Below are 12,574 nucleotides of genomic sequence, written 5' to 3' on the forward strand. Positions count from 1 at the left end.
GGGGAAGCGTAAGTCGACCGGAACGCCGCTTCTGGCGCTCCGGCGAACTTGTCCCCTGTTTTCTGGCTTCATCATACCTGCTTGTATCATACCTTAGCGGTTCACGTATGACAAAATTCAATAGAAAGCTTATCGAATTCTATTGGAATTCTCTACAAATTCTGTGGGGATTCTATTAAAATTGTAGAGAATTCTCGTTAAAATTCTATTTGTTTTTCGCGCTGATACTATGAGATATTTGCTCGGAAAAAGCCAATAGATTTCGATTTTTCTACATGATGAATGAATATTTTCTTCCAATTTTTTCTAAAAAGAGCAAATATTTGAATGATTCTATCCCATATAAGCGCATGTGAGCGCATGCATTTGATGCATTTTGTCTATTTCATTTCTAAACAATGAACATGGGTTATGGTAGATCAAAATTTATATCAAAGTGAAGGGAATGTCTTCATCTATCAGTTTAAAAAAAAAACACTTTTTTTTTAAATACGTGCGATTTTGGATAAACATCCTTTAAAAAAACCTCAAAAGAAACATTCAAACAGAACAATCGAAATCTATTTACTTTTTCCTGTCAAATATCTCAGAATCTGCACAAAAAACAAATCGAAATTTAACGAGAATTCTCCAGAACTTTAATAGAATCCTCATAGTATTTCTAGAGAATTCCAATAGAATTTTCCAGCGAATTCGCTAAGGTTTTCTATTGAATTTTTTCATAGGGGTGAGTAGGGCAAAACGGGCCCCTAGGGCAAAACGGATCACTGACCGAAAATTGGTAATTTTTTTTTTCTTTCCTTCAAATCAGGAACACTGAATGTGTTGAATTAAAAGTGAGTTTCTTGGATCATAAGCGTCACAGGGGTTTTATAGACAAGTGTCGGTGAACAGCAATTTGATCAGATTTGCTAATCACCTCAAACCACAAATGACTTCGAATTTGTTCCATTCGGAAGCAAAAACAAAAATTACCAATTTTCTGTCGGTGGTCCGTTTTGCCCTAGGGGTCCGTTTTACCCTACCCTCCCCTACATATGGGGGGGGCGATTTCGATTTTTTAACAAGGCCAACCAGACCTGCACCAAGAGAAATCATAATTCGTTCATTCATTCATTCATTCATTCATTCATTCGTTCATTCATTCATTCATTCATTCATTCATTCATTCGTTCATTCGTTCATTCATTCATTCGTTCGTCCATTCATTCATTCATTCATTCGTTCATTTGAATTACATAAACTTTATTTCAATCAACTCAACGGGTTTATTTGAATGCTTTTGGAGACTTTCCTCATAGCAAGGGGGGGACAGATGAGTTACAAAAATATATCAAAGTTTACTTGGATAAATAAAATTTATTTGGAAAAATAAACCTGATCGTTTTCATTCACGCACGAAGAAATATAATTGAAAAACCTAGCGCAGAAACCTGAACCTAGAATTCTGTTCAACTTCTATTGAACTTTTTATTAGTTTCTAACTGATTCTATTGATATTTTCAATAGAAAATATTCTATAGAAGAAGTCAGTAGAGTTCGATTCTTCTGTACAACTTCTTCTATTGAAATATTTTTTAATAAAAATTTAAGAAAATTCGAGTTTTTTAAATTAAATTTTCATTTTCTCTTCATCAAGAAAACCAAACAAAAAAACTTGAAAAAATTGAGCCGAGGAAATTCTACGGAAAATATCTCAATAGAGTGAATTGTATAAAAAAACGAATTCTATTGACTTTTTCTCTAGAATATCAGTCTTTTGAACATTTCAATAGAATCGGCCAACGACTAATAAAAACATTAATTGAAATTCAATAGAATTGCGTAGCGAATTCAAGTATTTTTTTAAAGTATGAATAATATACTTGAATATATTTTGTTCTTGAATCAGATTCATGTATATCCTTGATTCTGGTAGAAAATATACTCAATTCAAGTATATATATATATATATTTTTTTTTTTCACGGCCTCGGAGTCCCTTTTTGGGTCCCATTCGGCACTCTATCCAACCCTGTGCATGCGGCTGTGGATTCTACACTGTACCGCATTCGCACTCCTATAGAACATAGAAGTAGCATGGAGAAACCACAGAAAACCCATGTCGGTACAGGCGGTTCCTCTATTAGCAACCTCCCGCTCGCCGGAGCCTTCCGTTGAAAAATTCGGTTCTACGGGGAATCGAACTCACAACCTTTCGCACACTAGACTTGCGTCTAATCCACTCGGCCACCGACGTCGGTGTGTATATTTTTTTCGATGAAGGGAAAAATAAAGAAATTGTCTACTTTTTTTCTCATTTTTTATTTAATAATTATCAGTATCACTAATTTATTTACATGTTTTTTTCCATTATCTGGATCATTTTAATGCAAACCTACATTTCCATTTTATCACTCGCAGAATCGCTTTTGTTTTGACGTATTTTATCAATGTATTACTCTCAGTAACAGCCCATGCGTGCAATGTGCGTGATAAATAATTTCCTGCAACATAAGATGTATGAACATCTCTCTCCGTTCTTTTTGGCAAAGGATTAACACAAAATTCATTAATCATGCGTTGCCTAAATGATAAATCACCTCTTGAAACAATTTCGTGGAATACTTTCTATTTTTTTGCATTCCGCATCGACTTTCTCTAAGCTGAAACCAATTATCCTCATTTGCATCGTCAAACGTCCCCTCAATCCCTCAATTTCGACAATAATGATGCATCAATAACATCACAACGAACGCCGTTAAAGAGAGGTCTTTGTCCATTTTATCATAATTTTTAAGTGTAAAAAATCTAAATGCACCACACACTAACGTATGTTTACACATTACATTTTTTGTGATTCAATTCATCAATGAAAAGCTGTTGTCGATTTCGCAGAAAATACTTTTATCGATTGCGCAAATGAACGCTATTATTTGATCGTCTTTTTAGCTTCCCGATAAGGGTTATTTTAATTGGGTTTTTGCATGAGAACAGATTCCTTCACCTTACGCAGGTGTAGCATCTTAGAAACCATCAAAGCCTTTTTCAATGAGTAATGCATAAATTTTCCTTTGATAAATGTAATTGCAAATTGACTTTCTTTGTAAACCGCAAGGAAGGACTGGAAGCGACATCTTACGTGTGTGACTTCATAACGCAGACGGTCTCAAACATGGCGATCGCCAGGGCGAACAAATTATCATCTTTTGCGAAGAACTCTGTTATCTTTAAGGACTTAATTCTTAGTCGATTATCCGACAGAGTTGAAATAAATTCTAGATCTGGTCGAAACATAATCTAACACTTCTTCAAACGAACCACTCAATCTGCCGAACGACGTTACAAGTCAAAACACTGCAGAGCGTTTCAAGTCACGCGACTTTTTCCATATTTTTTTATTTTTATTATTCCCTGGTGGCTTGGCGCAGTGGGTAAGTTCATTGCCTCACATGCGAAAGGTTCCGAGTTCAAATTCCGGCCGGGTTGAATGGTGCGATCCATTTAAAGTCTTGATCATCATCGCAGTATACCTTAACCGGGTCGAAGCGATGTAAAATAACGATAAAAAAAAAATTTGTTATTTATGGATCACTCGCAATATGATAAATTATATCGTAGAAAGTGTAGTATTTTCGGAACATAACCTGCTATTTTTTTCAATAAAAAAATACATGTTTTCCATTGAAAAATGTAATTGAAAATTTACTTTCTTTCGAAGTCACGAAACATAACCAGACGCGACATCTCGCGTGTGGGATTTCATAACGCAGACGATCTCAAAATATGGCAATCGCCGCTGTGAACGATTTATAATTTTTTGCGAAAAACTTCGTCATCATGAAGGTATTGATTCTTAGTCAATTATCAGACAAAGTCCGAATAAATTCGGCATTTGATCGAAACCTAATCTTTCCTAAAGTTTCTCTTGCTTTCACAACCGATATTTCTTCAAAGGAACCACTCAATCTGCGTTACGATGTCACAATAACTGTAGAGCATTTAAAAGTCACGTGATTTTTTCTAAACATTTAGAAATGTTTTATTCATAAACTACTCACAATATCACAAACAACGGCTTCAGTGTGCCTCGTTCGTTTTTTCTAGAAATTTCTATCTCACGAAAACTAATTCTTACATATCTGGCGAGTTTTTACGATTTTAGAAAGATAACTTTATATTTTTTGAAATAAAAAAAAAATTATTTTTCATTGAAAAATATACTTGGAAATGTATTTTTTTTCAACACCATAAAACAAGACTAGCAACAACATCTCCGGTGTGTGACTTCATAACGCAGATGGTCTGAAAACATGGCGATCGTCGATGTAAACAATTCATAATTTTTGCTGAAAAATTTGGTCATCGCGACGGAATGCACCTGCGGAATAAATTCTGCGACCTGGTCGAAACTCAATCTCTAATCTTTTCTCACTCGCATAATCAACACTTCTTCAAACGAACCACGCTATCTGCAACACGACGTCATAGTAATCGCCGAGTTTTTCAAGTCACGTGAATTTTTCCCCATTTTTTATTTATCAATTACTCGAAATATCGCAAATTATATCGAGAAGAGAATAGTTCCACCATGTTCCACTCTTCAGTTTTTTCTACCTTGAACAATGGTTCTTTTCCAAGATTCCCTGTTAGATGCAAAAACCTAATTTATTGTGATTCCCCTCTTTGTGTGAGCAAGCGACTAAAATATTTGCGCAAGATCCCTTCAATGTCTATTCAATTCTTTTAGACTTTTTGTTTTTAATTCGCATTAACTTGATATTTATAATTGCTGTTGGACTAACATCATACGAGTGGTTTACGAATATCATCTCTATCTAATTAAGTGTATCGCATGATCCTTTTAATTGGAGACTGTACAATTGTAAAATATAATTCCCGTTCTAGCTACAGCAAATCTAGATTATACGCCTGAGCTGTATGATTTTATTATTTTCTCATGACACTTTTCGTTCACTATTTTTCTCTGTTCTTTCGGTCCATGATACACTCAATTACAATTGAAATTTATTAAGTTGAGAGTAACAATTTTTTTGGATTTTTTTTGCATTCACTTTTTTTAAAATATTCCCTTATTTAATTTCGCTTGTAGATTAACTTTTGGTATAGAAGTGTTAATTAAATAGCTTAAGTATAAACATTAGTTCATTCAGTACATTGAAGGATATGCTGATAAGAGGTAGGGGGCAGTGTAAACGATATGCGTAAATATTCGTTTTTATTTGCAATTCTTATATGTTTATTTTGGGTTTTGCTACGTCAAATTCCACTATTCAACGATATCGTTGAAACTGCCCTACATTATATTTTTTTTCCTCAATAAGTTAGCCACGTAATTACGCAAATGTTGACATTGATTTGAGAAAATTTTGTGAATTATTTCGCGTGCATTTAGAAATGATAAACTCATTGACTTTTAATATTTACTTGGAGACGTCGAGGGGGGATTCTCTCTACAATTATATTTTTGGGGATTTTTTTAAATGCAAATAATTGATTAGATCATGTTTATTAACCCGATCGACTTTGGGTGTAAATTTTTGCAGTAAAAAAATTCAAAAATGTTATTTTTCACTGCAGAGAGCAACTTCCCTGGAAATCCTCAATCAATTTGGGGATATTTAAATAGTCGGCACTTTAAAATTGTTTTTCATAATTCATCTATTCCTTTCGAGTTTTTTTTAGATATTGGAGCCCTCATAGAACACTTTGAGAAGACTTCTTGCAGAGATTCCTCCGAATGATCTCCCCTAAGCACAACTTCACAAAAAAATGTGGGATATGTGTGTTCATAGCAAATATACTTTTTACAGATATTTATATCGATAAAAATTCTAAGTGCAGTTCTTTAGAACGAGTGTAAATAGTTAATCCCATTTTGAATTCTTTTAAATTATGAAATTCGAAGAAATGTTTGAGAAGAGATAATCTCAATGAAATTGTTCTTTGAAATGTAGAGTACGATGAAAAATGAATAAGTAGTCGCGAAAAGTTTTAGAGAAAAATGTAGCACCTGTTTTTTTCTTTATTTTAAATAAATTAGAACTCCACTTAGCGGTAACTGCCCTTTGATTTCACTCTCATGAGCAATCATCACCGCAATCAAAATTTTTACTATTTATCGTAGATTGTTTCAACGAAAATTTGACACTCATTCATTCGAACATTAGCCACAATAACTGATAATAATGTTAGAAATATCTAAAAAAAAGTTAATTCACGTCTGATTTTTTGTTTCAAATTAAATTATCCCTAGAGCCATAAAACACCAATTTCAACGATTTCTTACAGCTGCAATTATCTTGAATATGAGAGGTTTTTTGAAGGAATATCTTATGACATTTTCCCCTGGAACCACTCGTCATCCAAGATAATTACAGATTTAGTAATTGTAAAATCAACTTCTTCATGAATAAATAGATCTACAACCCAATTCATCTAAATTTCGTCGTAGTATCAGTGCCTATCATTGACAAAATGAGTAATTTCATTCACCTATCAACACGTTATTAACTAATTATTGGCAATACTGTGTTCCAAACCCTGTGTGTGTATGTCTCAAGCATTTGTTACACGCCGAAATAATCTCTAATCCCCCCAAACACAAACAAAGATAAAAAAAAATTCAATACCCCAATCAATTCATGTGCCTCGCCCCTCCAAAAATTTCGACAAAATTCTCAAAATTCAAGTTGTCTCCCTTCGTCAGTGCAATCTGTGCAAATCTCTTACTTATCCCTCCACACCTCAATAATAAATTTCCTATGAATTTAATAAACAATTTACACATATAACATAAGTTATAATCATTTATATATATTTATATTTTTTCTATACAACAATAAGTTATTAGCATAGTCACTTAAATTAGTAAACGCATACGCTAATTATTTACTTTCGTTCAACCATCATCATCATGGATTCGCACTATTGCTTTCAGCAAACAATTCAAGTGGGTTGACATATTAATCCCTCGGATTTTATATATACCTATTAATCTTCATCGCTTTCAAATGATAAATACAATCACTCGCACAACTCTCGCTCGAAATAAAAATTCCACGTATTCATATCGATTTTTCTCCCTGTTATTCTTGGGAATTCACGTACTTTTTTTTTAACACAGTCAGTCTTGGCTTGCTTTATCAACTCGATATTTTGTTTCCTAATGGACGGCGGACGATCCACTTCGAAAAGCTCCACTAAATAATTCTACATTTTAATACGTGTGCTATTTTCCTGATTAATCTCGTTGGATTTTGATCGCCCGTCCATTAGCGATCTCGGTCATAATTAATACTTTAGACATACCACTCTTTGATGTCCTTCATTTCACGTTTTTTACCGTTTTTACTTCCATTTGTTCCGGCTTTCAAGGCACCATTGTACTGCTGATCTGAACCAGCAGCACCCAGGAGCGCTGCGTTTGGATCTTGACAGAAGTTCTTGGTTTCGTCAACTTTGTAGTGGGTATCCGGACGATTTTTGAATTTTAGGATTAGGAGGATTATTAGAATTATTGCTATCAATGCACCGGCTATTATGACGATTATTAGGGCTGTGTGCTTTGCTGCTTCTGTGTGGATACTCGGCACTGTTGGTGGATACTTCTTTATTGGGGGTCCTGGGGTGTAGATTTCCGGGTGGTAGGGTGGCGGTGGTGGATCCGTCATTCTTGTTGTTGTTGTGTGGGTTGTTGCACTTGTCGTACGCTGCGTTACAGTTGTGCTGGAACATGAGTGGGAGGACATTTAGTATTTATTTATTCATTATTTACTCTTTATTATTTTATTATGCACGTTTGAAAAAATTCAAAAGGAAACCTAGCGATTTAGCTAGGAAATTCTATTGGAATTTTATAGGAATTCTATTGGGTTTCTATAGGATTTCTATCGGAATTCTACTGGAAAATTCTATTTATTTTTTGCGCTGATTCTATTGGATGCTCGATAAGAAAAAGTCAATAGATTCCGAATTTCTAATTGAGTTTTTTTCTTGAGATTATTTCTATAAGAATGCATGGGCATCAATTTTCTACTTTTTTTCCACTCGGATTCTGTAATACAAAACAAAACAAAATCCAGCGGAAAAACCTTAGAAAATTTGTGCCCAATAATTCTAGTAGAAAAAATCTCAATAGAAAAATTCGAACAGAAATTCAAAACATATTGACTTTTTCCAATCAAATATTCAATAGAATCAGCGCAAAAAACAAATAGAATTTTTCAATAGAATTCCAATAAAATTGTCTTGTGAATTCGCTAGCTTTTCTATTGAATTTTTTCACACGTGTACTCTCGCTGTCTCACTTTCTTTCCCCTGTATCCGTATTTTGATTCCGAATCAGAATTCTATATAAATCCGTTCTAAAACTCCACTACACTCGTTTCAGGAGATAATTTTAATTTTCCTAGTGAACTCTGGATTGATGATCTGCCAACTGAGTTCTCCCGCAGAATCCTTGATGCGATCACTCCCCTCGTCCCTCCCATTCATTTTATTAATTCTCTAGCATGAATCTCTCAACGTATTATAAATTGACAATATGTCGACTAAATCGCTTAAACACTATTTAATCGGCGTTCACGAAATAGTTTTTTTCTGATTTCATTTGAGTTAGACGAGTTTTCTCCGGAAAATTCAGATCAGTTTTATAGGAAATTCTGAGATACCTTTGATCGTTTAAACATTCTGAAATATCTTCGTTTTAAAAATGAAAATGAAATACCCTTGTTTTATTAGGAAGTGTCGATATGGATGCATTGTAATCTTCAAAATCCAAGTTTCCAGTTTTTTGTATTAGGACAGAGAAGACTGGGGCAAAATAAAACAGTCGAAAAACGACTGACGCGATTCAAGCAAAAAAAAATGCTATTAATTTTCTTTTATTCTTGGGCGTAATGATGAGAATAATAATTTTTCGTTCAGTAGAATTAAGAAGTTTTGACGGTAGAAGATTTTGTCAATGAATTCATTGAAAAAAAAATGAAACAGCAAAATCCAAAGTCCAGAGCAATGTTGTACCCAGCGTGGAGGGTACTTATAATTATAGTAGGTTCTAGGCTTGAAGGGATAAATCCCACCAATAGTTTATCGGAATTTAAATATGAGAATTTATTACTTGATTATAATTACTGTGTCATCTGACTGATTACCAAGAGTTTACTACTTTTCTACGCGTCGGAGCACGTATGAAAAAATCGTATAGAAATTTTCAATACGGATTGCGTATACAAATCCTATAAGATTTCCGTATGTGATATACGAATATTTCTATACAAATTATTTCTATACATAAATTTTGACACAAATTTTTGGTTTGATACGAAAGATGTCTAAACGCTCCAGAGAAAAACGTAGAGAAATGGCGCAACTCTATACGAAATGTTTCTATTACGATTTTTTATACGTGCGTCCAATTCAGATCTGATCTGTGCAGACTCAACCGTTTCTTAAACAATCCATTGATTGTTTACATTTCATCACTTGGTCAGCATAATCCAGTTACGCTGGCAAGTGTCACGCTGACAATGCTGTATGTCCACATATTACACAATAACGCAATTAACCAAATCTGTGGCATAACAGCAAGGCCCTGGGAGAGATCCACAGGGGAAAAAAGGAAAATGTGATGCTGAATTTCAATCGAATGAAAAAAGAAAAGTGCAATCGGCCTAATCTAATCAATTGAATCATAATCTATTGAATTATAAGACGAATAGAAAATTATGATTCTCATCAGTACTCCCAATAATAAAAGAAGTTGATGAAAAAATTTTTTTTACTTGAATTGCGTCAGTCTTTTTTCGGCAGTTTCATTTTACCCCTCTCTTCCCTAACTGATCTTGGGTCAGAAATAAGAGTGTGAAATAAGGATAAACCATAAAGATAACAAATATAATGAGACATAAGCATCCTAAATCCCTGAGGATCCTGATCTAGGTACAAATATCCTTTCTGAAGCAAACTGCAGATATATTAGCAAAAATTACTGCACCAAGTTACAATAAAGAGCAATTGCCCTCTCGTAAAAATCTTCAAGTTTACCAGCTGCCATATTTCGAAATACACCAGTATCCCAACACTGACCACTAAAACCCCTTCTCCATAAAAAAAAATAATAAAAATGATATCAAAAACGTTCAGATGCAGGATCTCTCCTAGCAGTATCCACGATCACCTCTAAAAAAGTCCCCCAATTTTATCATAAAAAAAGATACCATAACATACCTGCTGTGCGTAGCCTCAGTATCCGCACTGGACGCATTGTACTGTGTAAATGTCGTGGATACCGTACCACGAGACACTGAAATTGACCCTGTTGATGCCTGTGTGCTTGTATGGCTTGTAGAGGGTTCACGCTGCGTTGTGTACGTCACCGAGCTCGAATCTACGCATACAAATGTTAATTAACCGAAACCAATATCCAACAAGAAAAAAAGTAAAACTACATCTAATGGAGGGTTTATAGTTACCATCATCTCTTTAATATCTAAATTGGTTTTTCTCATGTTGGCAGTGAAGTAACAAGGGAAATACACGCGTGCGTAGGTGATAGCAGGGACGTATCAAAAGGCATCACGATTCATAAGTTATTTTTCATCGTAAACAACGGCAAAATCAAACTCCCCAGACACTTTAATTTTATTGTCCAGGCTTTACCGCTCCTGCTACCACTAATTTGCGCTAAAAATAGGGCTTTCGATATGATTTCCACCTTAGTAAATAGTGTCAAAGAAATTCACTTCAGAATTACACAAACATTTGGAAATCGAACGATGCAGGAACAAACAGTTTTTCTAATTATTCAACCAGTTGCAAGGGTAAACTCTTCGAGAGGGATCAATATTTGAAGTTGGCAAGTTGGAAACCAGGGGGAAAGTATTCCACGTGTTATCGAGCGTTTAAATTTGCGTCTCTGAAGGGATAAAAGTATAACTTACCAGTGACGGAAGTTACGATTACTTCTTCTGTGGTGCCAGGATCGCCTGAGCCCTCTTCACAGTCTTCCTCGTCGTCGCAGGATGGACGTTCCTGGATGTTTTCTTTTTTTGGTTTTACTGTTGGTGGCAATCTCGTGGGCGCGACGTATACTGGAGTTATCAAGTCATCTAAAGAATCATTCACATCGATTAAATATTGAAAATTTTGAAAAGCGCCATTGATTATGATGAGGAGTTAATGAAGAGTTGATTGACGATTATTTTTTGTCGGAAGCGCGGAAATTTGTCTCGCGGGGTTGGGAGTCTCGAAGCACACATTTGTCGAATGATTCGCACACGAGTGATGATATTTTCGACTGAAAGCGAATGTATTGATCCATCCAGACCTAAATAAAATATCCAATTGCATCGGTAATTCCGTCCATCGGTATGAATTCGATTTACCCTTTGAACTATTGTTGGAGGCCATGATGAATGGAGGCTTTCATGAAAGATATAGAGATACTTTTGTTTGCATTCTGATAGAGACAACTGCCATTAATTCAGTTTTTAGTCGGCCAGAGAAGATTTTCCATCAGGCAGGCAGAACTTGCTGAGAGGTGGCTGGCGTGTAGGGAGAGGATTGGGGGAGCTAACGGCAAGTTTATCTTTAGTGTGAGAGATCCCTAAATATGCAAATGAATTGAAGATATAACTGGGAACGCAGGAGTGGGTGAAGGTGGCACGGCCATTCCGCAGAAGTAGATAGTTATTCAGGAGGGCTTATTTAGTATTTTGAATTTGACGTATTTTATATTTTATTTCGATGGAATAATATGATCAATGTTATGAAACAATATTATTGAAGATAGCATTGTTCAAAAAAATTGTGGAGAATTTCTTCGCTAAACAAAATGTCTTTTTCGTTTTTACCCACAATTTCTTAGAAATTATTCGAGAATAGTTACTTTTGTATTAAATTGATAGAATTGAATACTATGTTATTTTATTTTCTTTCCATTTCCATCTTCACAATTAAATTACTGTGATTTTAATCATCCTAATTGTTATTATATATATTTTTGTTCCTTAATTCACAAGTTACAACATTGAATGAAAAGAAATTCCTCATAAATCACGTAAGAATACACATCGACAAACAATTTTCGATAATCGTAGTTAAAATTTTTCATTTCTTTCTTTTTCTTTAAATTAATTAGTACCAATGATCTGAGAATGTGAACGAATATGAACATTTTACATCCCTTTGATCTCATTTCAATGGAATCATCATCAATCAGTATCAATAAAATGAAAAAATCTATTTTTGTATGTCTTCGAAATTTTTCGAATGGTTTTTTTCTCCTTAAAAAATGAAGGAAGATTAACATTTTTAATTTCTGTGATCGTATTCCGTTCACAGAAACAGGAAGTACGGAAAATGTAGGGAAGGAAAATCAGAAATAAATTTTAAAAATCGATTTTTCAATCTTGAAAATTTCAAAATGTTTTTTTTTAATAATGAAGAAAAACCAATGTATTTCCTTTCTATTATCTAATTCTGATAGAAGAAAGGGAAAAGAGGAAGAGAAACAAGATCAACAAGAAAACAGAATTTTTAATTTTTCAATGTTTAGAGAAAATTTTAAAATT

At 34.2% G+C, this 12,574-nt stretch overlaps 1 protein-coding gene across 1 annotated transcript in view; it reads right to left on the reverse strand.

Annotated features, from left to right (window-relative positions):
- Positions 1 to 2,303: 2,303 nt before the first annotated feature.
- LOC107043433 (neurexin-3) overlaps positions 2,304 to 12,574 on the reverse strand; it is a gene marked incomplete at its 5' end in the record, with an annotated part of 98,367 nt that continues 88,096 nt past the window's right edge. The window contains 3 exon segments of the mRNA XM_015264946.1: positions 2,304 to 7,727; positions 10,230 to 10,389; positions 10,943 to 11,110. Of these exon segments, the coding sequence (XP_015120432.1) occupies positions 7,301 to 7,727; positions 10,230 to 10,389; positions 10,943 to 11,110 (755 nt within the window).

Source organism: Diachasma alloeum, unplaced genomic scaffold, assembly GCF_001412515.2.
Source record: "Diachasma alloeum isolate Michigan unplaced genomic scaffold, Dall2.0 Dall_scaffold_00572, whole genome shotgun sequence".
Lineage (NCBI taxonomy): Eukaryota > Metazoa > Arthropoda > Insecta > Hymenoptera > Braconidae > Diachasma > Diachasma alloeum.